This window comes from Sinocyclocheilus rhinocerous, unplaced genomic scaffold (genome assembly GCF_001515625.1).
Source record: "Sinocyclocheilus rhinocerous isolate Xijiao unplaced genomic scaffold, SAMN03320098_v1.1 scaffold499, whole genome shotgun sequence".
In the NCBI taxonomy this organism is placed as follows: Eukaryota; Metazoa; Chordata; class Actinopteri; order Cypriniformes; family Cyprinidae; genus Sinocyclocheilus; species Sinocyclocheilus rhinocerous.
The window spans coordinates 1,424,758-1,448,881 of record NW_015637156.1 but is presented as its reverse complement, the minus strand read 5'-3'; the positions used below and the strand labels follow the sequence as shown (position 1 = coordinate 1,448,881).

At 38.7% G+C, this 24,124-nt stretch overlaps 4 protein-coding genes across 4 annotated transcripts in view; 3 read left to right on the top strand and 1 right to left on the bottom strand.

The window, feature by feature from the left end:
• The window catches only part of LOC107748699 (epiplakin-like), a 28,137-nt gene extending 15,724 nt beyond the window's left edge, over positions 1–12,413 (top strand). Inside the window, exons 2-3 of the mRNA XM_016563640.1 lie at positions 1,972–8,252; positions 12,357–12,413. Coding sequence (XP_016419126.1) covers positions 1,999–8,252; positions 12,357–12,360 — 6,258 coding nt within the window. The 5' untranslated portion in view covers positions 1,972–1,998 and the 3' untranslated portion in view covers positions 12,361–12,413. The remainder of the gene's footprint in view (positions 1–1,971; positions 8,253–12,356) is intronic.
• fbxl6 (F-box and leucine-rich repeat protein 6) lies at positions 8,265–13,513 on the bottom strand. The gene is made up of 10 exons (XM_016563641.1): positions 13,370–13,513; positions 12,569–13,150; positions 12,305–12,463; positions 12,111–12,174; positions 11,897–12,028; positions 11,405–11,512; positions 11,126–11,239; positions 9,631–9,862; positions 9,193–9,433; positions 8,265–9,045 (listed from the first exon to the last, which is right to left on the bottom strand). Exons 2-10 carry the CDS (start codon positions 13,117–13,119, stop codon positions 8,916–8,918), a joined length of 1,731 nt encoding a protein of 576 aa, XP_016419127.1. The 5' UTR covers positions 13,120–13,150; positions 13,370–13,513; the 3' UTR covers positions 8,265–8,915.
• Positions 13,514–15,031: 1,518 nt separating this feature from the next.
• LOC107748696 (uncharacterized) lies at positions 15,032–19,472 on the top strand. Its single transcript, XM_016563629.1, has 3 exons — positions 15,032–15,276; positions 16,419–16,535; positions 16,640–19,472. Exons 2-3 carry the CDS (start codon positions 16,472–16,474, stop codon positions 19,306–19,308), a joined length of 2,733 nt encoding a protein of 910 aa, XP_016419115.1. The 5' UTR covers positions 15,032–15,276; positions 16,419–16,471; the 3' UTR covers positions 19,309–19,472.
• LOC107748697 (solute carrier family 52, riboflavin transporter, member 2-like) lies at positions 16,698–23,958 on the top strand. Its single transcript, XM_016563630.1, has 5 exons — positions 16,698–16,743; positions 20,388–20,525; positions 20,632–21,484; positions 21,832–21,955; positions 22,631–23,958. The coding sequence occupies exons 2-5, from the start codon at positions 20,396–20,398 to the stop codon at positions 22,838–22,840; spliced, it is 1,317 nt and encodes a 438-aa protein (XP_016419116.1). The 5' UTR covers positions 16,698–16,743; positions 20,388–20,395; the 3' UTR covers positions 22,841–23,958.
• Positions 23,959–24,124: the final 166 nt, after the last annotated feature.

Sequence of the window (24,124 nt, the reverse complement as noted above, 5' to 3'; positions counted from 1 at the left end):
GTTTAAGGATCCTACTCTTACAACCTCCATAAACAGGTTCCAGAAGAGGGAAAAAACAGATAGAACAAAGAGAAGAAAAAAAATCACCGTTAGTGGTTTACACATCATTAGCCAAATTTATTGAAATTTCCTTTTCTTGGGAGTTTTCCCCTTTCTTATTTTCGTGACAAACTTTTTCAATCGAAATCTCTTCCTTTTGTTTAGTTTGTCCTCTCCTACTCGCTTCGTCCAGTACAAAACAGATCTTTCAAACTTCTTCATATCAGCAAAGTAATTCTTCACTTCTACTACTTTCCCAAATGTCTCATCCAAGAAATCATCTATCTCTTCCAGAGAATAAAACTGCTCACAACCCATCTGAGATAAATTAGACATATCTGATACATCTGACATCTGATCATCCTCACTTTCTTCCTCTCTTTCAGTATTAGCCATTTCTCCTGTTTGTTTGCTCTCCAAATTCACTATCCTTTCAGCACTTGATTTATCCATATCAACTAACATCACTTCTTCACCAGTTTCTAACCTTTCCACCTGCTCTGCCTCCTTCACAGTTTCTGTCATCACCATCTCTTCTACTACTTGTGTCTCCCCATTAACCTTTTCTACCACCTTAGACGCTTCCGTAGTAGGCCTAATCTCACTCTCAGTACTAACATTACCTGAAACTTCTTCATTACGCACATTTTGATCCTCGGTTTCCACTGTTTCTCCTACAGTTTCTTCCACCCTTCCATTCTCATCATTACTTTGACTTGCCTCATTCCTCACCCCTTCTCTATGTGGACATAACAATCTTACATGTCCAACTGAGCTGCACTCAAAACAGCGCATTTCCCCCGTGCTCGCATACAACATGTATGATTTCCCCTCATACACGCAACGGAAAGACACATTTAATGTCGGAGCATTAAAAAACATAAACACCTGCCGTCTAAATGATAACACATGCTTCAAGGATTCATGTTTACAACCAAGCGGAACCATCTTAATTCCACTTTCAAACTTTCCATACCTCGATAACGCTTTATATCTTCATCCGGAATAAATGGCGGGACATTTGAAATTGTTACCCTTACAGTTGGCGATACTAAAGGTTGAACAATAACAAAAGCTCCACTTACCACTATGCCGCTTTCTACCAAACGATTCACCAGTTGCTCCTCCTTCAAAAAGACCACCACGGCCTTATTCATCCTAGATGCTGAAACAATGTTTTCATGTCCCACTCGTTCAGCTACGAACGTCCAGCAACACATCCTCCACCGTTACTCCAGCTTGAGTGATGCATCTAATTCCGTGACGGAGCGACAGAGACGGCGTTCGCACATCTAGGTGCGACGCCATCCCTGCTCTCACCACGTGAAAACCTACTGCTCAACCAGTCAATAAAACTCACGCTAAACTTTGCTTCTACAATAAATATTAAATTTGGATATCAATTTCACTCAAAAGAAAAATTGAAAGACAATAGAAAAGTCCATATAAATCCCCCTCACCGTGAAAACCTCTCCCACTTCAAACCAGAAATTAGGAGAGAGAGAGAGAGAGAGAGAGAGAGAGAGAGAGAGAGAGAGAGAGAGAATGCACCTCATACACTTTTGTGCATGATCGTGTAACTGACAAGTGAAAAGCCTGTCTGGGTCATGTTGATTCTTTATCCTGACATTCTTCAAGAATAAATCAGAATCCTGTATTTCCAGTTTTCGATTGCTTACAAGGTTCACGCTAAATAAACACATGCACACTTTTCCAAGTGATGCAATGCTCAAAAAGTTTTTTTCCTGTGAGGACAAGTCATAAAAGGGGTGAAGGGTGCTTTCATTGTTAGCACAAACACACGTTTCAACAGGGTTCTGTGGTGTACAGTTTGCCTTTTCTACAGTAAACAAAATATATGGATAACTTAAATGATTAGGTTAGGCTAGTTTTTAAATGTGTGACTAATAATTATTCCTATGTATTCCACAGACTCTGGTGCAAGAAAATCCACAAAAAATGCCAGCTCAGGAAAATTGCGGTTCTCAGGGTCCAGTAGCTGGAGTGTTCCTTGAACATTCAAATGAAACCATTACAATATACCAAGCCTTCAAGAAGCGCTTGTTGAAGCCAGGAACATGTCTGGCACTGTTAGAAGCTCAAGCTGCAACAGGAGGAATCATCGACCCCATCAAAAACTGGACATGGTCTGTAGATGATGCAGTAAAGGAAGGCATTGTGGGACATGAAATGAAAGAGAAACTTCAATTAGCTGAGAGAGCAATCACAGGCTACACAGATCCATACACCAACCAACAAATCTCACTCTTTCAGGCCATGCAGAAAGATGTAATCCCAAAAGAATATGGCATTAGATTACTTGAGGCACAGATCTCTACCAAAGGGATCTATGACCCTATTGAAAAATGTTACCTAACAGAAAAACAAGCCTATGGGAAGGGTCACTATGACAAAGATCTTTTTAGAGACCAAGTGGATGCTCTAAAAGTATTCTATGACCCAAACTCTCAAGAAAACCTCACCTATGCATCACTGATAAAGAAATGCACTGTAGCCCCAGAAACAGGTTTGCTGCTGTTCCCCATCTACATCACATTTCAAGGCCTCCGCAGAGGTGTAACCTCTGCTGAGCTTCTGGCATCAAAAATTATTGACCAACAGACATTTGAAAATCTGCATAAGGGTAAAACCACCACCCAGGACGTGATGTTAATGGAAACAGTGAAAGAATATCTAGAAGGTAAAAAGAGCATTGGGGGAGTAGCTGTGCTCTCCACAAACAAGAGAATGAGCATCTATCAGGCAATGAGACAAGGTATGATCATGCATGGCTCTGCTTTGATTCTGCTGGAAGCCCAGGCTGCAACTGGATTCATGATTGACCCTGTTGAAAACAAGACGTACAGTGTAGAGGAAGCCATTAAACAAAAACTTGTAGGGCCAGAGTACCATGCAAAATTGTTCGCAGCAGAACGTGCAGTCACTGGTTACAACGATCCATACACTGGTGAAATCATATCTCTTTTTCAAGCTCTGAAGAAGGAACTGATCATAAAGGAACATGGGATCCGATTGCTTGAGGCACAAATTGCAACTGGTGGAATTATCGATCCAATAAACAGTCACAGAGTTCCTGTGGATGTAGCATACAAGCGTGGCTTCTTTGATGAGGAAATGAATGCTATCCTTGAAGATCCTGGAGATGACACTAAAGGTTTCTTTGACCCAAACACAAACGATAATCTGACATATCTGCAACTGCTGGATCGTTGTGTTATCGACCCCTCTACAGGACTCACGTTATTACCCATTCACGATCCATCCAGTAGTCTGAATCACACATTCATTGGCTATGACATCAAAAAAGTCTTCAAGGGTGTCATGGTAAAAGTGACATGTGGAAAATACATGGGAATGACTGTTTCACTCTGGGAATTACTTATGTCTGAATATTTCACTGAACAGCAAAGGCAAGCCTTCATCGAGCAATACAGAAACAAAACACTCACAATTGAAATTATAGTCACCAAAGTTCTGGAGATCATTGAACATTCAGTGAAAACGGCTAATGTAGTTTTTGAAGGTATAAGAGAAAAAGTAACTGCAAACCAGCTCGCTGAGGCTGACATCATCACAGAGAATGATCTAGCAGATCTCAGAGAAGGAAAAAAGACAGTAAAAGATGTTACAGAGAATGAATCTGTGCAAACATACCTACAAGGAAAACCAAGCATTGCTGGTGTGATGCTTCCTGACTCCCAAATAATGTCAGTCTACCAAGCCCGACAAAAAGGAATTCTGAGGCCAGGAACATCACTTGTTCTTCTTGAAGCCCAGGCTGCAACAGGATTCATAATTGACCCAATTGCTAATCGAAAGTTTTCTGTAGATGATGCAGTGAAGGCACGCGTTATAGGGGCTGATCTTCATGCAAAATTAAGCTCAGCAGAGAAGGCAGTGACAGGTTACCAAGATCCTTACACTGGCAAGAAAATCTCATTGTTCCAAGCAATGCAGAACGATTTAATTGTGAAAGATCATGGCATACGTCTGCTAGAGGCCCAGATTGCCACAGGGGGCATCATTGATCCTGTAAATAGCCATCGCATTCCTGTTCATATTGCTTATAAACTAGGATATTTTGATACAGAAATGAATCAGATCCTTTGCGATCCAACTGATGACACAAAAGGATTCTTTGACCCAAACACTCATGAAAACCTTACTTATATGCAGCTTTTGTCCAGATGTGTCACTGACCAAAGCACAGACCTTTGCCTCTTGACAATCAAAGGAAACAACAAGAGAGTCACAATAGGGGGCAGTGCCAAAGAAGTGTTCCAAACCACGTATGTCTCTGTGAGATACGGCAGATTCAGCAACAAGAAAGTGACACTCTGGGATCTCATCAACTCTGAATATTTGTCTGAGGAGAAAAGGCAGGAGCTGTTAAAGCGCTACAAGTCCAAAACAATCACAATAGAAGGAATCATAACAATTATTTTAGAGATCATTGAGAGCAAGGAAGTACAAAGAAATGCTGACCTCAGTGTAAATGGTCTTAGGGGAAAAGTCTCTATTTTGGAGTTGCTGAATTCAGCAATAATAGATGAAAAAACATACAAAAATGTGCTTGAGGGGAAGCTAACAATCAAAGATCTCGCTGAGATGGGCACTGTGAGAAACTTCCTTAGTGGAACAAGCTGTATAGCAGGTGTAATATTGCAAAAGTCAAATCAGAAAATGAGCATCTACCAAGCCAAAAAAGAGGGCTATCTTACCCCTGGCACTGCCTTGTGTCTTCTTGAAGCACAGGCTGCCACTGGTTTTATTATTGATCCAATACAAGACAGGAAACTCACTGTTGAGGAGGCCTTGAAGCAGAAAGTCCTTGTTCCAGAGTTGTATGAAAAACTCTTGGCTGCTGAGAAAGCAGTGACTGGTTACAAAGACCCATACACTGGCAAGACAATATCACTTTTTGAAGCCATCAAGAAAGACCTTATTGTAAAGCAGCATGGCATACGTCTACTTGAAGCCCAGATTGCTACAGGTGGCATCATTGATCCTTTAACAGGTTTGCATTTACCACTTGAAGTTGCTTTCAAAAAGGGTTATTTTGATGCTGACTTAAACAAGATCCTTGCTGATCAAAGTGATGACACTAAAGGATTTTTTGATCCCACCACACAAGAAAATCTGACCTACATGGAGATGTTGGCACGATGCATCAAGGATCCTGATACTGGTCTTTTCCTTCTTCCAGTAGCTGAAAAAGGGAAAACACAAGAAAAATCACAAAAAATTCTCTCAGATGCTGAGATCAAGGAAGAATTTGAAAAAAACAGTGTTGTTGTTCCTGTTGGCCGTTTCTCTGGAAAATCTCTTTGGGAAGTAATACATTCTGTATACTTCACAGATGAACAGAGGCAGCAGTACTTTGAACAATATCGTCTGGGCAAAATAAACATTAAGGATGTTGTCACCATAGTTACTAAAATTATTCAAACAATAGAACAGAAAGAAGAAACTTCTCAAACAACAATGGGCCTGAGAAAACCTGTTTCGGTGCAACAGCTGCATGACTCTGGAATCATTGACACCAAAACTTACAAAGAGCTGCAACATGGTAAGGAGACACTTGAAAATGTGGTTACACTTGAATCTGTTCAAAGGTACTTGAAAGGCACTGGAAGTATTGCTGGAGTAAAGCTTCATCCATCAGGAAAAGTGTTAAGTTTATACATGGCAAAAACTGAAGGCGTACTCACTTCCGATGCAGCACTCTTGTTGCTTGAGGCTCAGGCAGCAACTGGATATGTTATCGATCCAATCCAAAACACACATCACACAGTCATGGAGGCTGTCAGAGCTCAAATTATCGGACCAGAGATATTGGAGCACTTACTATTGGCTGAACGTGCTGTCACTGGCTTCAAAGACCCATACACAGATGAGCAAATATGCTTATTCGAAGCAATGCAAAAAGGTCTCATCCCTCGAAAACATGGATTGAACCTCTTAGATGCACAGCTTGCCACAGGGGGAATTATTGATCCAATTGGCAGCTACAGGCTGCCTGTTCAGAAGGCAATAATGAAAGGATGCGTGAATAATGAGACCAGTGATCTTTTGGCAAATCCTATAAATAGTGAAAAGGGGTTTTCTGACCCAGAAACTAAAGAACCTCTTACTTACCAACAACTCGTGAAGAAATGTGAAAGGAATTCAACCGGCCTGCTGCTTCTCCCAGTAACTGAAAAGAGTACTGAAAACTCAACCTACAGTGACAAACAAATAATAAAGGTCTTCAAAGAAAAATCAGTGATCATCAATGCTGGTAAGTTTGCAGATAAACGTGTATCACTTTGGGATGTACTACACTCAGAATATGTCTCTACAGAGAAAAGGAAAGAATTTCTTGACCAATACAAACAAAAGAAACTCTCAATAGAGGAGATAACAGAAATGGTGACAGTAATGATAATTGAGGTAACGACAAAAAAGCATTCATTTAAAGGTCTAAGAAAACAAGTGTCAGCAAGTGAGCTATTTGGGGCAAAAATCATCTCAAAAGAAATGATGGGTAAGCTTATCAATGAGGAAGTAGATGATGAAGATATCAACCAAATGGAATCTATTCAAAAATACCTTGGAGCAACAAACTGTATTGCTGGTGTGTATGTCCAGTCTACAAAACAGACCATGAACATCTTCGATGCCAAAAATAAGGGTCTTCTGACACCTGGAACATCTCTGGTTTTGCTTGAGGCCCAAGCAGCCACTGGTTTTATTATTGACCCAGTGAGGAACAAAAAGCTTTCCGTAGAGCAGGCGGTGGCTGAAGGCGTTGTGGGGATGGAATGGAAAAGCAAACTGCTCTCTGCAGAACGAGCAGTCACTGGTTACACAGACCCCTACACAGGCAAAACAATCTCTTTGTTCCAGGCCTTGAAAAAAGAACTGATCGTCAAGGACCACGGTATTCGTCTGTTAGAAGCTCAGATCGCCACTGGGGGCATCATTGATCCTGTGCACAGCCATCGTGTTCCTGTGGAGGTGGCTTACCAAAGAGGGTACTTTGATGAGGAGATGAACAAGATCCTCTCTGATCCAGATGATGATACCAAAGGATTCTTTGATCCCAACACTCAGGAGAACCTCACATACTTGCAACTTGTGGAGCGGTGCTTTAGAGATCCCAACACTGGCCTGAGCCTCCTTGTGATTGCGAAAAAGGGCGAGCACTACTTCTTCATTGATGAACATACAAAGAATATCCTTAAATCTACAACCACAAAGAAAGCGGGAGGTAAATTCCAAGGACAGCTGGTGACACTCTGGGATCTGCTGTACTCAAATTACATTTCTGAGGAAAAGAAGAGAGAACTGGTCCAGCAGTTTAAATCAGGTACAATAACTATAGAACAGTTTTTAGAAATAGTTCTGACAGTGGTATCACAGAAATCAGGAACAAGCACCCAAACCATTACAACAATAACAACAACAGAGACAACCCAAAAACAAAATTTTCAAGGTATCAGAAAGGACGTGAGTGCTGATGAGTTGCTGCAATCCAAAGTCATTGATGAGAAAATGTACAAAGACCTAACTTCCGGAAAAGTCACAGTTGATCATGTAAGTGAAATGGACTCTGTGCGAAAATACCTGAAAGGAACAAATAGCATCGCTGGTGTATTTGTGCAGTCTGCCAAACAAACCATGAGCATCTTCGATGCCAAAAATAAGGGACTTCTGACACCTGGAACATCTCTGGTTTTGCTTGAGGCCCAGGCTGCCACTGGCTTCATGATTGACCCAGTGAAGAATAAAAAGCTGTCAGTAGAGCAGGCGGTGACTGAAGGACTTTTTGGGACAGAATGGAAAAACAAACTGCTTTCTGCAGAACGGGCAGTCACTGGTTACACGGACCCCAACACAGGGAACATAATCTCCTTGTTCCAGGCCTTGAAAAAAGATCTGATCGTCAAGGACCACGGTATTCGTCTGTTAGAAGCTCAGATCGCCACTGGGGGCATCATTGATCCTGTGCACAGCCATCGTGTTCCTGTGGAGGTGGCTTACCAAAGAGGGTACTTTGATGAGGAGATGAACAAGATCCTCTCTGATCCAGATGATGACACCAAAGGATTCTTTGATCCCAACACTCAGGAGAACCTCACATATTTGCAACTTGTGGAACGATGTGTTAGCGACCCCAAGACTGGCCTAAGTTTGCTCGCTTTAAAAAAGTAGGTAAGATTTGATGCAAAATGCCATGCAATATATTCTCAATTCATTAACTACAATCACTGTTCTGTTTCCGCTTATGCCAAATACAAATCTGTAAATGTATATCAGTTAACATACATTTTCAGTGTGCATTGCTTACAATATATAACATACATTTGCAGTTTTACATTTTTTAATTTAGAAGCATCAGAAAAGCGCAAATGCTATTTGTTTAAAAACGTTTAAAATCATCTTTTTAACTCATGCTCTCTTGCGGTGTTCAAAACAATTCAAATAAACACACAATTGCAATACGTTAGTTTATTTGATCATTTTCATGCCAGTAATCTCTTTCATTTCATTAAATATCGCTAGTTTACATTGTGATAAAGTCATAACATTCAACGTTTATTGCATACCAGCACATGAACATGAGAAAAATGGTTGCAGATTAGGGTAGTAAAGATAAACAAGTATTTATGGAAAAAAAACTGTAGTTGCAAATCTGACATAAATTGAAAAAGTGGCCTTATCTTTATATAGAAATCCCAGATATATATATATATATATATATAGAGAGAGAGAGAAAGAGAGAGAGAGAGAGAGAGAGAGAGAGAAATTACATTTTGTACACTTTAAAAATAACTGAATTTAATATCAGAGTTTCTGTAATATATACACGTTCAGTCTAATTTGTCCAGTAGTAGCTGAATGTCTTCTCGACCGTGATATACTCGTTTGAGTCCTCTGGGCAGATACCGGCAAGAAGACAGATTCAAGTACTTCAGTGTTGGTGACTGACTTATTAGTAACCTGTGAAACATTAAAAATGGTATCAGAACATCTTAACTATCTACTAAAAATTACGAAAATACCTGCACTTTCTATTATTGTGTATTTATAAACACTTACAAAATCTTTTGGCAGGTACTAAATGTATGTGCACAGCTACATCATTACCTGAGTGCAGATGAAGTGATTTTAGTTCCACTGAGGTTCAGGGAGCGAAACAAATCGACTCCAGCACCATGTGCAAGATGTCCCATGGCAATCTCCATGTCTTCTTCTGAAAATGGTTGGTTGGCCAAATCAAGCTCCCTGAGGGTGCTGCTCCATTTGTGGGCAAGCATGTGTATGCCTTTCTTGGATGCTACCATGGTATTGCTGTTGAAGTACAGGCCCCAATACAGACACTCCAGTCCTACACAAGACAAGACAGCAAATTACAGGAAAAGCAGCATATTGTATGATCAGATCCTTCCACATTGTAAACTATAAGAATAAAATGAGGGGAAAGTCCATCAAACCATGTGATGTTCATATGTGTGTGTGGTTTATATTACATTTTCACTACTGTGTGAGGCACATCAATGTTCACTTTTCAAAATCAAGACTTACTCTCACAAGGTAGAGCATAGAGGCCAGTGGCTGTGATGCGAGAGCCACCACGTAGGTCCAGCACACGCAGGTGAGGGGAGCCATGGAGCACATTGTTCAGGTCACCGTCAGTCATGAAAGAGTGAGAGGAAGTGGCAATGCACAGCTCCTCTAGCATGGGAAAACCAGATGTTGAACTCGGTGTGTTGCGGATCTTTTTAGGAACTGGAGTGACATTCATCAACCTAAAAGTCTAAATTGCAAAATAATTTAAAAGAAAAGAAAAAATAGGATTGTAATACTTTATATTTGTAGTACCATTTTTATAAGTTCTCATTCTGAAACATGTCACCATGGTCTGTGTATCTACGTATAATTCGTTTTTTAATTTAATATTGAAATTGGCAAAATTGAAAAAAAACCGGCACATTCGTTCTGTCTGCATTTATGCGTCAGTTTATTTTCAATGTCTTCATTAGGCCACAATAGAGTGAGTTTTGAGTAAAAACATTGTGTATTAATGTTATACTGTCACTATGATTTTTTTTTTATCCCCACCGGGAAAAATATAATTCAGCAGAGACAGGAATACATTGACCAGAAGGGGGGAAATCCCCGGGAAATTCACCCCACCCACCACAAATCACACCCTGGTGGTCTGTGCTAGTCTACAATACATTCTCCCAGTGCTGCAGTGCATCGCGCAGCTTGCCACACAGATTTTAATAGGTGGTTAGCTATAATAAATAAGGTGGTGTGCCAAAGATGTAGGCTAGTAAGTAGTTGTGAGAGCAGGTGTGAAGTAAATTAATATTTATGAGATAAACTAATATTTCATGGGCAGGTTGCAGAATTTATACCTACACAAAAGAAAGCTCTGTCTAGGCTCTGCCTCGGTACGGTTTGTGTCAAGCCAATCGTTAATCTGGCTGTTTGATGAAGAGAAAGAGATCAAATGTAGTAGAAATAATAAACATGTCAAGAATCCGTAGAAGCGGAGGACTCTTATTGTGTTTTTTAAGGACTATTATTATGTTGTAATGTTTGGTTGACCAATCAGCGGAGAGGTGCGTTTCACTCCCGCCCACAGGTAGAAATCGAAAATTCAAGTTGTTTATTCATTTTCTGTCCCTGAACGTAAAAACAAAAAATTAAGCCGAATTCTTGATTTTTCGTTTTGTTTGAACAAATGAAAAACGAAAAATGTGCCATTTTTTCAATTTTTCAGATTTCAATATTAAATTCAAAAACGAATTATACATAGGTACACGGACCCACCATTAATAAGAGGAGTGTATGCAAATATTTTTTAGAATTTCAAATAGTAACTGTGCACTCAACTGAAAAATGCCAGCTATGCAATCGCTGCACACTATTTTTCTTGGTCCTAAATCATAATTAATGATATGTCAATTAATTAATGAAACTAGGGCATATTCAATTAAAAAAAAATATAAGGAGTGATAATAGATTTGGTTTGTGTACATGACGAACACAGCACATTTTAGGTTAATACCTGAAGTTTAGGGCATCCAATCTGCAAAGCCTGAATACAGATGGGAAGCTGGCAGTATCCTCCATCTAATTTAGTATTGATCTCCAGCAGCATGAGCTCAGGACAGCAACCTTTCTTTAATTTCAGAGACATTTGTATCATCAGAAACAGACAAAGTTGACAAATTCACATACTTTTATATAATAAAGACATTTTATAGCATATTTCAAAGTTTATATCATCTTTAAATGGCAGAGGAAGTAAACATATTAAAAGTAAATAGTAAAAATATCAACTTACAGACAAAGCACTAAGTAGTTTGTCACTCTTGGTGCTGTGTGTGAAGTAAATTTTCTTTATTTGGTTGCCGTATGCCTCAAGGAAGGATACCAGACCATCAACATTAAACTATATTTAAAAAAAAATAAAAATTAACAATACAAAATACTTTAAGTAAAAGTTGCCATTAAAAAGAAAATGCAGTCATCATTTACTTCTCATGTCATTCCAATACCCTTTTGACTGTGACCCCATGGTTTTAATATACTATATACTGACTATATTGATCACTCTTTTCCATGCAACGTGAACCGAAACTTTTCAAAACCCACAAAAATATCATAAAGTAAATAATATGTCCATAATTTGTAAGTCCATCTAAATTTCTTCTTTTCTGTTCCACAGAAGAACGTAAGCCATAAAGGTTTGGAATGACATAAGGGTGAATAAAACTGAATTTTCATTTTTAGGTAACTGTCCCTTCAAATCTAAGCAAACAGTTTGCATACAAACCTCTGAATGTTGCAAATTTATATTCTCTAATGATCGACATTGAGCACCAAGGTTTTGGAAGGCTGTTTCTGTCATTCCCGTGCAGTAAGACAGCTTGAGAGAATGAAGATTGGTGCATGATTGTGAAACTTTCTAGAAAAACAGAACACAGAGATTATCAGAAACAGATTCAGAAAGCAGTCACAAAATTTCACAGCAGATGGATTATTATTACCTGAATCACATAATCAACATGTTTTTTCCAGTGGCAAAGGGAGAACTCTCTCAACCGAGACAATCTGCGAGAGACAGACATAAAAAAAAACTTTTTTGTATAGATGGAGCTTTGCTATGCATTATCTCACATTGTCTTCAAGTCTTCAAGTTCTTCCAATTAAAAAAATACTTTTGTTTGGTTCAACCACTGACCTGTTTTCACCTAGCCAGTCTATAGTGTTCCTAATCTTCTGTTCTGTCCCAGGTAATTGACTCTTACCGGGTTCAATCCAGCAGTAGCCAACTGACACACTACGCCACAGGATCGGAGAGGATGCAGCTCCATTCCATAGACGGCAAACTCTGCCAACCCTTTAAAGACAGCAAACAAATGAACAATAAACATAAAGCAAATATAGCATCTGTAGCAAGGTTGGACAGACACTGAATATCACAAATACAGAGTGCATGCCCCACCTGCACAGAAAAGGTACGGCTCCATCCTGGAGAACTGCAAACTGAAAGATTTTCACCAGGACTTCTATTGGCAAACTTTGACCCCAGCGGTCAAAGCTATCAGCATTAACACTCTCCAAATCAACATTTTTATCAATAGCTTGCTCTGTGACTTTGGGGATTTTCGCATTTATTGGTGCTTTTTTCGTTTTGTTAGCAGAGGTTTTACTCTTGCCTTTTGCGGTTATCTTCTTTTTCTTACATCCCTTCCGCTTGGGCTTCCATATGCTGTCACTACTGTTTATATTTGATATAATCAAAAGCATGTCCTCTCCCTCCTGGACGGTGTAATTTGGTCTTATAGTTCGTTTTACAGTTTTTTTCTTTTTCTTTTTGCTTTTGTCATCCGCAACGGAATCAGCTTTTCTTTTCAAAAGTCTTTTTCGTTTTGCAGGTGCAGACTGGGATGTCCCAGCTGTGCTGGATTGAGTGGTTGACATTTCTGCAGAAGAAGCCTGGAGTGACTCGGGCTCTGTGTTCGAGTTGGATACCTTCATTATTGTGCTTTCCATGCCTTACTGTTGGTCCCTAAAAACATTCTCGCTGAAAAACGTCATTAATGAGACTGTAAACAAAATATATAAAATTGGCAAAAGCACGACTTAGATAACGTTAGCTGACTGAAAAAATAGCTCCTCTTTATGTATTGCTGCAAACAGATTCAGCAGCAGTTTGTCGGGTCTTTGCTGAAAATCTGGAAAGTCGTGCAAATTAATCTAGAGTTTGTAGCACCATTACTAAAACATAATTGCACGACGGTACCTCTTACTCCTTTGTTGTTGTTATCCGAGCGCCATGGTGCGCTTTCTTTGGTCAACGAATGTCTTCATATCCGCTTTCGTACACAGCGACCAGAGCTGTAGAGAGAGAGAGTTGTGACAATTCCGTTCACTCCAATGGACCAGTTTTTTTGTCAACAATTCTGTGTTTTTCTGTCAATATGGGGTGCTGTGTGTACATTAATGAGGAAAAAAAATTAACTTAAATGATTTTAGCAAATGGCTGCAATATAACAAAGAGTGAAAAATTTAAGGGGGTCTGAATACTTTCCGTACCCACTGTATATATACACCTTGCTACGTGTAGTTAGTTAGGCTAAACGAGACTTGTCATTTGCACTTATATATTGTTGCTCTTTTGTTAGTTTTGACTGCTTTTATTGTCCTCATTTGTAAGTCGCTTTGGATAAAAGCGTCTGCTAAATGACTAAATAAAAATAAAATAAATAAATAAATAAGCTTCATATCCTTTGTAAGAACTGTTAATTTTGCAAAGTTAAAGAATTTATGCCAACAGAAATTAAATCGCTTTATAATTGAATTCTTTCCCTTTCATATGCCATACAATGGATTATTACATGCTCTATAGTTGATGAGAGATCTGCCCAGCCTGCCCATTCTTGTTTGAGATTCTAACTTTTTTTTGCATAAGATTCGCACCAATTTCGCGCATTACCATCTGAATGAACGATTCATTGACAACTCGGACTAAATCGGTCCGATGGGTTCGCGAGTCAACAACATTGTGCAAGAATCTTTCTTTCTTTTTTCCATTTCTATTCATTTTAATCCCCTTTTATTAAAAATTTTAGAACTAGATTTACGTAAAAATTGACTTAATGTTTTATGAGCGGACTCACTGCTGCTACAAAACCGGTGCACGTGAAGGTGAATTTATCCAAACACTTTTATTAAAGGAAGTTCATAGAAAAGAAACCTAAGAAAAGTAACGACATATTGCTTTTTTGGAACAGTTTGGACAGATTATTTTTGCACCAACATTTTTAAAATTACAATCATGTCGGAGTGTAAACCACAAAGTACACAATCATTCAGTTAGACATTATGGCCTGGTTTCACAGACAGGGCTTAGAATAAGCCAGGATTAGGCCATAGTTCAATTAGGACATTGAAGTAATTTTTATAAACATGCCTTAGAAAAAACATTGGTGTGCATTTTGAGACAAAATAAAGGCACTGATATATTTTAAGGTCAGTCAGAGCAAGTTTCTTTCAGTTGAAACAGCTCAGACCAAAGATGCTAGTCAGTGTATTCAGTAGGTGTAATGTATTGTAAGTTGCTTCAGAGGTATTGCAAGTATTACGTACAACAATAAAAAATATGTGCATTGACATAAAAAAGGAAATTTACTTTTGGTACTTAAGTACTTTTAAAAGCAAGTACGGTACTTCTGTACTTTTACTTAAGTAAAAATCTGTCTTTACAACTTTCACTTGTAATGGAGTAATATTTGACCAGCAGTATCTGTACTTTCACTCAAGTAATGGAGTTGAGTACTTTGTCCGCCTCTGCGGGGGTATAAGAATACAAAAATATTATATACACTAGTTGGCCAGGGGTCGATGTGATGACGCAATTACGTAATGACGCAAAAGAATCACTGAACCGGCTCTTTGTAACTGATTCGCTGAAGCAAGGTGGACTAGCATAGCCTTTTTAACGAAAAAGAATGCATGGAATATGTCCAATCAAAGACGCTTCAAGTGCACACGTGACTCAACAGGGAAGTCCATGATATAGAGTGGACGCTCCTCCGTTTTTAGGAAAATTATTGCTGAATCAGAATCCCCGACTCTCTCTCTACACACTGCAAAGGGTCCAAAGAGAGTAACACGCTGCACAGAATACTACAGCCGAACAATAAGTCGGTGAGTACATTTCGAGATTTCGCACTTAAACATTACCGTTGATGTAAATACACGAATAAATGTACGTTTTTTTCTGAACGCTTATTTAAATTTAAAACATGCTTGCTACATAACATTGTTTAAACGTCTTATTAATGGTAATCTCCCACAGTAATAGCAATCAAACACAGACAGCATGTTTTCAAACTTCACGATACGTGCGTTGACGCATCCTCGCGCGCTAGAGAGAACAAACCACGAAGAATGAAAACGTATGTTCTCGTTTCCAGCCCTAGTACTTGAGATTTCAAACAGTAAAACCAAAACAAGCAAAATAGATATTTAGTCAATAATAGCAAGAAGTCGATAATACAACACATTTCTTGCAAAATCAGCCGCGTACACGAATGAGGCGTGAACATTTTGTTCCCTGATTACTTCAGGATAACTAATAAATAACTTGCCAAGTTGACAGAATATGTGACCTTGATTTATGTTAGTAAAGCTAGCAGTGATGCAACTGAACTTTTGCACCATTCTTTCAGTGTTATTTTTATCCCATGAATTCTATTCATTCATTGTATTGTGCTTTTGTGTGACACGCGCAACAAGTAATCATAACACTTATATAATTCATAACCCTTACAATATATTACCAAGGAAACCACAGATACCATTACTGTAAATATTATCACGACTGTAAAATTAAGGTAATTAATTAATATGGGATGTCCTTTAAAAAGTGTAGGAAAGGTGTCTTAATTAATTTTCTGATGACAGCATTGGCTAATACCAAGCTACAGTTGTATATTAGAGCATTGCATTTACTATTTATATTTAGAATCGATTGTTATATTTTGCCATAAACTTACCGTGGTGTATTTTTGAGGAAACAAATTTAATAATGTAATATATACCAAAGGATATGTCTTGTAAATCTAAAGATGGAAAAATCAGAAGATGAGTGATTAATTTTTAAGTTGAAAATGATTATAAACCTGTAATACCAATAGGAAAACTACAGTCTCAGGCAGGTACACCTGTTGTAACATGATAAAAAAATAGGAACCTGAAGGATAATCTTTTGCACGGTTAAGATCAGCTGTGGACTGTCATTCTTTGGTCGTTATTACTAAAACATTTATCTGGCCTTTATTTGGAAGTGTGCTCCACCAGATGGTTTAAAAAACAAGCCAAGCCACTTTGATGTTCAACTATGGAGGACCTGCAAGACTTTGGTTCCTCTAGTGCGAGTGCTAAGACCATTGCTGCTGAGCTCAGTGAGTACTACTTTTTGTTTTGTATTCAATGACTTACTATCAAAACAAACAACTTTTTTTTTTTAAGTATCTGCTTATTTACATTTGAAAACTATGTCTTGCAGAGGACGATTTTTACTCCAAGCTTGTTGACGACTTCCTTGGTGCTCATTATGGAGAGCTGTTGGAGCTGGATGAAAAGCCCTGGAAAATCCGCATGTTGGTTCAGGTTGGACTGATGAGAGAGGAGCAAGATATTTCATGGGTTGATTTAATTCAGTGGCTTCAAAAGATTGTCCCAATGTTTCAGTCAGCGGATTTCCGAAGCTTGATTGAGAGAAACACCACGACAGCTTTGAGCTTAACTGGAGATGCCAGGCAGAACTTTCTTGAGTCAGATGTCAACTTTGAATTTGTTGGACCTATATGTGATAGTATCGGAATCGGGAGAAGAGATTTACTTGAAATGTCTGACTTTTCTGATCGTGCAAAATTAACTGGTCTCACAAACGGTCTCATTCTTGAATTGACTAATTTTATTTCGCGAGAGAAATTAGACCCGGTTGTCTTGGTGTCCTGGATTCGTAACTTTGAGCCTTTATTTTGTAGTGATGGCAAGATCCAAAGAGCCTATAGGCTCCTACGGTCAAGTCTCAAGAATTTCAGAATACAGTACCGCAACAATCAGAGGAGCCGAAAGAGGAGCCGCGGATTTCTGGATGAGTTTCTTCAGAGTCCATTTGATCTTGCTCCTGAAGCTGATGCTGATGATATTGAATACAGGAGGGTGGCAATGATCAAAGCACATCTGAGGAAGAAACGCCGCATTTCTAGGCATAAACCTACCTCTTTTGTCAAGGAGGAAGATGAGCCCTTCCGTATTTCGCAGACAGATGTGACTGTGAAAACACATCATGAGCCCAAGCAAATGCCTCATTTATTCGGTGTTAAAAGGGAACAGGGATCACAGAGCCATCAAACACCAATACGGTCACTGAAAGATGTGGAAGAAGACCCGAGAACCGACACGGGCGACAATGTAACACTTCTTGATATTTCTGTGCTGTCTTGGCAAAAGATTGCAGACATGAATGGAGGAAAGAACGACGCTGCTAAAGTGGTTTCACTGGATCTGCTTCAAAATCACTTCTCGGCAATGCTAAAGGAAGATGCTAACCTAAGAACCCTCGATGACAAAGTCAAAGGAAGCACCCATCCACTAGTGCCACCGCTGAATTTCCTGCGTTACATCTGCCAGTTACTTTTCGAACTCATTGATGTAATTGAACAGCAAATGATGTCATTTGAAAAAGATATAGTGAACACCACAGGCGAGAAACTCGGACGCGACAAGCACCCCAGATTTCAGAGTTTTGTCAACTTCGATGAGAGCGCAGTGACCCGTTACATTCACATGGCTTCGGAAATGTTATGTCCAAGCGAGGAGACCAACCCAAATTACCGCAGGCACTGGCTTGCTTTTTGCCTTGAAAGAAAAAACACTTCCAAACTGCCTATTTATAGGTCAAATCGTATCATTAACTACTTTGAAGCAGCCGCTGGACTCATTCACCATCGTGAAGATGTTGCTCTCTTTGTATCTGATCTGCAGCTCCTGAACGACGACTCGAATATCCTGTTGGAGAGCGTCAATGCTGACGCAAACGACGAGGCTTTGCAGGCATTGGTCTGTGTGGTTGCTGTTGTCTACCTTAAAGTCTTGGGACCCTTTTGGCAGCTTCTGAAGAGCGATGGAGAATATCCTCTTTTCAGTAGATACATCCTATGCCTGTACGAAAAGCTCCTGGAATGGTCGCAAGATGCGAGTTGCCTTTTGCAACCAGAAGCTTTTGTGAATGTATTCTTACAGGTTCCAATGCAAGAGGGGACTTTCGAAGGAGTGTTCAGATTTTGCCGTGATAATGCAGAGAACCAGTTTGGTACTCTGATAAAAGCTTGCTTACAGAGGACGATGAAAGCCCTCGCAGCTGTACTCGAGGACAATCTTAAAGATTTCTTGCCTGGCGGCGAACACTGCAAAGATCTTCCAACGGATCTAGCCGTTCAAATGGCAAACTGCACATTTTCACAGCTGATGGGCGAGTACCCCTTTGGTCATGCGTACCCTTATGAGAAGAACAGGCTTGATAAAACTCTTGGTCGGACCGAGGGTTCAGTTTCCGAAAATGCAGAACAAGAACCTGCTTCCCGAGAGACAACAGATGAACCTACATCAGCAGCGGTCACACTGTCACCTGCCAAAACCATTCAAAAACGCTACTCCATCTTTGACGGAGCAAATCTCAATGCCGCAAAAAAAATGAAGGTGTCTAGACTAAAGCAAAAAGCTCAGGATCACATTTATAGGAAAATGATTGTTGGAGCAGTTTCAAAATACGGTGGCCCATGTAAAAGCAAGCAAGATGTTGAAAGATTGCTCACAAAACTGGAAGGGGCAAGCCATGCGCATATACGTGAGGTCATTCGCTGTGAGCTGAACTACCAAAAGAGCATCTTGGGTTCCAGAGACAAAAAGCTAACTCACATAGGGTTCTCTTTGAATGACATGGTTTCTACACTGAAGGATGTCCTGCCAAATGAGAGAGTTATAGTTATATCACCAACTGAGAATGTGCTTGGACACACTGAGATTCGAGAGACCCCAACTGAAACATCATCCCTCGACCCCCAAAGCACAGCCACTGGTCAGCAAACTCAACAAAAGCGTAGTATTGATATAAAGAAAACAAATGTTTTTGGCCCTTGTTACAGGGAGAACTTTGAGTTTCTCTGATTGTGTTTTAACGTGATAAAAATGTTAAATACATGGTACTTGCATTATTTTCTTGTTTTGTTTTTACATATGGTAAAAATCTTTGTTTTCAGATGTTCTGTTACTAACAAGCTTGTCCTCTTACTGGAATACTAGACATTATTAGTATCAAAACAGTTAATTAGTTCATTGTTTTTTTTTTATATTTGTTTTTTTATAGAAGTTGCATTACAAAATAAAATACTTGTAGCAAAATACTTGTCCTGACTTTTATTAAATAAAAATTCTACTAGTACTACCAATAATAATAATAATAATAAATATTTATATAATGTTATGTATATGCATATAATCTTATATATATAAAATTGTTCTAAATCACTATGAAATTGATGTTTTGATTAAAAAAAATAACTTTTATTAATTAAGGATGCATTCATTTGAGAAAAAGTACAGTAAAGCATTTATAATGTTATAAGTATATATATTTTAAATTATGGTATTTTAATTTTGTTCATTAAAGAATCCTCCACTGTAAGCAATTAAAGTGTTACAGACTTTAGATTCATTCATCCATACTGTTTTTATTATTATAATTTACCATCCAATATATATATTTTTTTCCATTTCACCCTTTTTAGCCAGTGTTACATGTGGCTTTTTCTTTATAACATTTCAAAAGGTCTGCAGCATCACACATTTGAGTACTGTTCATTTAAGCAGAGTAAATTTTAAAATATGTTTAATTCAAAAAAAAAAATTTATTTTTATATGTATGTGTACACATATATTTAGCAGTTTTTTATGTTTTTATATTTTACATTTACATTTGGTATATACTGTATATTCTATATCGCTTTGCTGTATATAAGTGAACACTGATAATTTAGCACTGACAGTTGAACAAGCATTTCAGTGAAAGCGAGAAGTCATTAACATTTATAAGTTTTAATTCAATCCATATCAGATGACATAGTTTAGCATGAGGAAAGCAATTTACTTTGACTATTCAATTTTTTTCAAATACAGTCACAAGAAATAGGTGTATTATGTACAATTAAAAACATGGATGCTCTAACTTGCTTGTGCCCTTTTCCTAGACATATAAATGGCAGATACATGGTGGAATCATGCCATTGTTACACATATTCTGGTGGCCCTGTTTGGAATGGGCTCATGGATCTCTGTGAACTCATTATGGGTTGAGTTGCCAGTTGTTGTAGGTGTTCTACCTGAAGGTAAATAGTGTTTTAATAAAACTTCAACATGTGCCACAGCTGTACCTAATAGATGCTGTATTTATCCAGATAATTTTAGAACTTCAAACATGTCATTTCTTTACAGAGTGGAACTTGCCAGCCTATCTTTCAGTGCTGATTGCATTTGGGAATCTGGGTCCAGTGGCTGTGACTTTAACCCACCACTTTGCTCCAGGATGGCTGAATGAACGCTTGGTCATCCACATCATACAAGTGCTAGCGGTGGTTGCAGCTGCATTTCTTGCTCTCTTTTGGTCCCAGGTGGTCACAGTCGCTGGAGAGCCAAGATCTGTCCCGTTCATGCTGCTTACTTTTATCCTGTCATTTGTCTGCTGCACTTCCAACGTCACCTTCTTACCATTCATGTTCCGTTACCCCCCACAATACATCCGGACGTTCTTTGTCGGACAGGGTCTTTGCGCACTCTTTCCCTGTGTGGTCGCTTTGGGTCAGGGTGTAGGGAAACTAGAGTGCGTTGAGACGGCCAACGGCACAGAGCCCCACTATCTCAAAGAAAACTTCCCTGCCCAAAACTTCTTCTGGTTCTTGTCTGTGATGCTGGCGATTTCGGCCCTCTGTTTTTTCGCTCTGACAAACAGAGTGGTCACTCCGACTGCAGCAGAGGAAATTCCAAAGACTGAACAGGAAACAGTGAGAACGGAGGAAGAGACACACCCTTTACAAAACGGAGGTTCCCCAGTTTCTGAGGAACAAGTTGAAGTTGAAAAACAGGCACCTGTTGTGGCCTTCTGGACGTCACGCAATATATACCTGCTCCTGTTGCTGGGAATATCCAATGCTTTGACCAACGGTGTGCTACCATCCGTGCAGAGTTTCGCCTGTCTGCCTTATGGCACCATGACCTTTCACCTCTCTGTCGTCTTGGGCAACATTGCAAACCCTCTGGCCTGCTTTGTGGCCATGTTTTTCCTACTTAGGTAAGTGAGTTAAAGTTCTTGATGACTCTTTTATGTGCATAACAGTGCTTAGTGGCCCTGTTCATTTAAATCACAGGTGTTCAGTCCTGTTCCTGGAAGGCCACTGTCCAGGAGAGTTTAGCGCCAACCCTAATTACGCACACCTGAACCAGCTGATCAAGGCCTTGCCTTACTAGGCATATTGGAAACTTCCAGGCAGGTGTGTTGAGGCAAGTTGGAGCTAAACTCTGCAGGGCAGTGGCCCTAATTTAAATTCTGCTCATGTACAATTTGTCACGTCATTGTGTGGTGTAAGTGTTATTAATTTAGTTGAATTTTTAGAATTGAAATGGATGGTTTCATTATAGGTCCAGCATTGGTCTTGGAATGGTGTCACTGGGAGGCTGTATTTTTGCTGCCCATCTCATGGCCTTGGCTGCGCTGAGTCCCTGTCCACCACTTTTAGGAAGTCAGTCTGGAGTTGCTCTAGTGGTTAGTAACTGCATGTCATTACTGCGTGGAAGAGGAACTAAGAACGAATCTCTCGAAATGTTAAAAGTGCTGTTTACTACACCACTGAACTACCACGTGCAAAAGTGGTGCAACTGTTTAGCGATTTCGCCCCACTCCGTTTCATTATTGTATCATCTCTAAAGATTTGAGAAAGTATGAGTAAGATAATTAAGATGCTTGAAAGATAATTATTGAGCAATATTTATTGAGCATTATAGCAATATTTCAAAGAAAAAAATCAGTTGGAGTCAAAATCCTCTTATATTAATAGTTGTGTACAGTGGAAGTCTATGGGGCAACTGCTGTAAAATTATACTTGCATTATAAATGCATTAAACATTTAATATAATTATTAATTATACTTCGAAATATTAACTTTATTATAATATTTTAAAATATTTTCTAGGGTAAATGACCATGCCACAGATGCTGCTCAATAGACCTTAACCTCTGTTTTACTCTAATTATTGATTTACATTTCAAAAATAATTAATGAAAATAAGGCACCCGTTCAGTCACCACACATAGTACACACATTATCTGTAAATACAGTATAAAAATAATTCTATTAAACTATATGGAGAATATTAGAACCCATTTATTCTCATCAGGTTTAGTTTTTTAACAGAAGCCTGTAATTCTTTCTTCATTCAGATCATATCCTGGATCATCTTCACCGGCTTGTTCTCTTACCTGAAGGTTGTAGTTGGGACTCTGCTTCACGAAGCAGGGCATGCAGCTTTGCTTTGGTGTGGAGTCTTCATCCAGGCTGGCTCTCTCATTGGAGCTCTCACGATGTTCCCTTTAGTCAGTGTGTACCAGGTCTTCCAGCGAGCCCAGGACTGCACAGACAACTGCAGTTAATATTACAGCACTTGATTTTACACTCACCCTATGCCTTTATACAACAGGTATCACTTCTAATCTAACATGGAAAAAGATGGTAAACCTGATGCCTTCACAGGACATTTCAAGTTAATGGCAATGCAAAAAAAGAGCTACACTTGATCACATTGCTTATCTTTGTGTTACCCGATGGCACATTGAGAATGTAAAGAATATGTGGTTGATACATTTGAGTCACGTTTAATTTGTGTGTGAACACCTTGACCTTTATCTAGATTAAGTGAGAAGTGTTTTCATGCACCAAGACATAGTATTTTGTTTATTGCTGGTCATTGTTGATGAATACAAATCAGGTAAGTTATATTGTTCCTAACTGGAAAAACTATGTTTTCTATGACTCCAAAATGAAATTGTGTTTTGACGACCACAAGCAAAAAAATGTGTATCATCACATTCCATTATTTCTTTATATTTAGACACTCAACACTGTCTGCTGAATATCTGGTTTTGTTTAAGTGTAAATTTTTAGTTTTAATGTGCATACAAGGTCTAAATGTACTATCGAAAATGTCTAACCTGTTGTATCTGCCATGTTTTACCCTTTTGATTTGGAATATTTTAGATGTGAGGCCAGTATTTTAATGAAGGTTAATCTGATTTTTCAGCTGCTGTTATCTTGCACTTAAATTGTGGTATGTGTCATTTTTGGCATTTGGCACTAATTATTCTTGGCACTAATTGCATAAATTCAGAATAAAAACTGGGTTTAAATCAGATTTAGTTTTATGAGAGCTGGAGATTTGTGTTGTGCACTAACTGCATTCCTGACATCTCTAATTAAAGCCTTTATTTAAACTCTGTTAATTAACTGTGCACAGTATTAACATGCTGTTGATACTTTGTCAATGACGATGTGAGGGAAAAAAATCATATTAAAATCCCATGAGGCTTACAATAATATGGTGTCACAGAACTATTATATGCTGTTTTGAATATGTTCACATGTGCTTGTGCACTTTTTATGTGCTGTTCTAAGATCTCAGAGCTATTTGTAGTAAATAAATGGTTCATTTGACAACAAAGAAATGTGAGTGGTATGAAAACAAAGTTGTGGGGCTTATTATTATTAAACAAACAAAAATAAATAAAAACCTAAAAACTGACCTATACACTACAGAAATGTAAAACTACTTCACAAGCTTTTTTTTTTTTTTTTTTTAACAGTCATCAGCAGTTATATTAAGTCACTTTTTTACTACATTCTTATATAACATAATGGTATAATTAAACATTTACTGAAGC

Coding starts and splice junctions, on each gene's coding strand:
- fbxl6 (XM_016563641.1), bottom strand. CDS start 13,119: ATGGAAAGCACAATAATGAAGGTATCCAACTCGAACACAGAGCCCGAG. Junction 9,863..11,125: donor TTGGATGCCCTAAACTTCAG/GTATTAACCTAA, acceptor TTTGCAATTTAG/ACTTTTAGGTTGATGAATGT. Junction 9,434..9,630: donor CTATGCTCTACCTTGTGAGA/GTAAGTCTTGAT, acceptor TGTCTTGTGTAG/GACTGGAGTGTCTGTATTGG.
- LOC107748696 (XM_016563629.1), top strand. CDS start 16,472: ATGGAGGACCTGCAAGACTTTGGTTCCTCTAGTGCGAGTGCTAAGACC. Junction 16,536..16,639: donor GACCATTGCTGCTGAGCTCA/GTGAGTACTACT, acceptor TATGTCTTGCAG/AGGACGATTTTTACTCCAAG.
- LOC107748697 (XM_016563630.1), top strand. CDS start 20,396: ATGGCAGATACATGGTGGAATCATGCCATTGTTACACATATTCTGGTG. Junction 21,485..21,831: donor GCCATGTTTTTCCTACTTAG/GTAAGTGAGTTA, acceptor GTTTCATTATAG/GTCCAGCATTGGTCTTGGAA. Junction 21,956..22,630: donor AGTCTGGAGTTGCTCTAGTG/GTTAGTAACTGC, acceptor TTCTTCATTCAG/ATCATATCCTGGATCATCTT.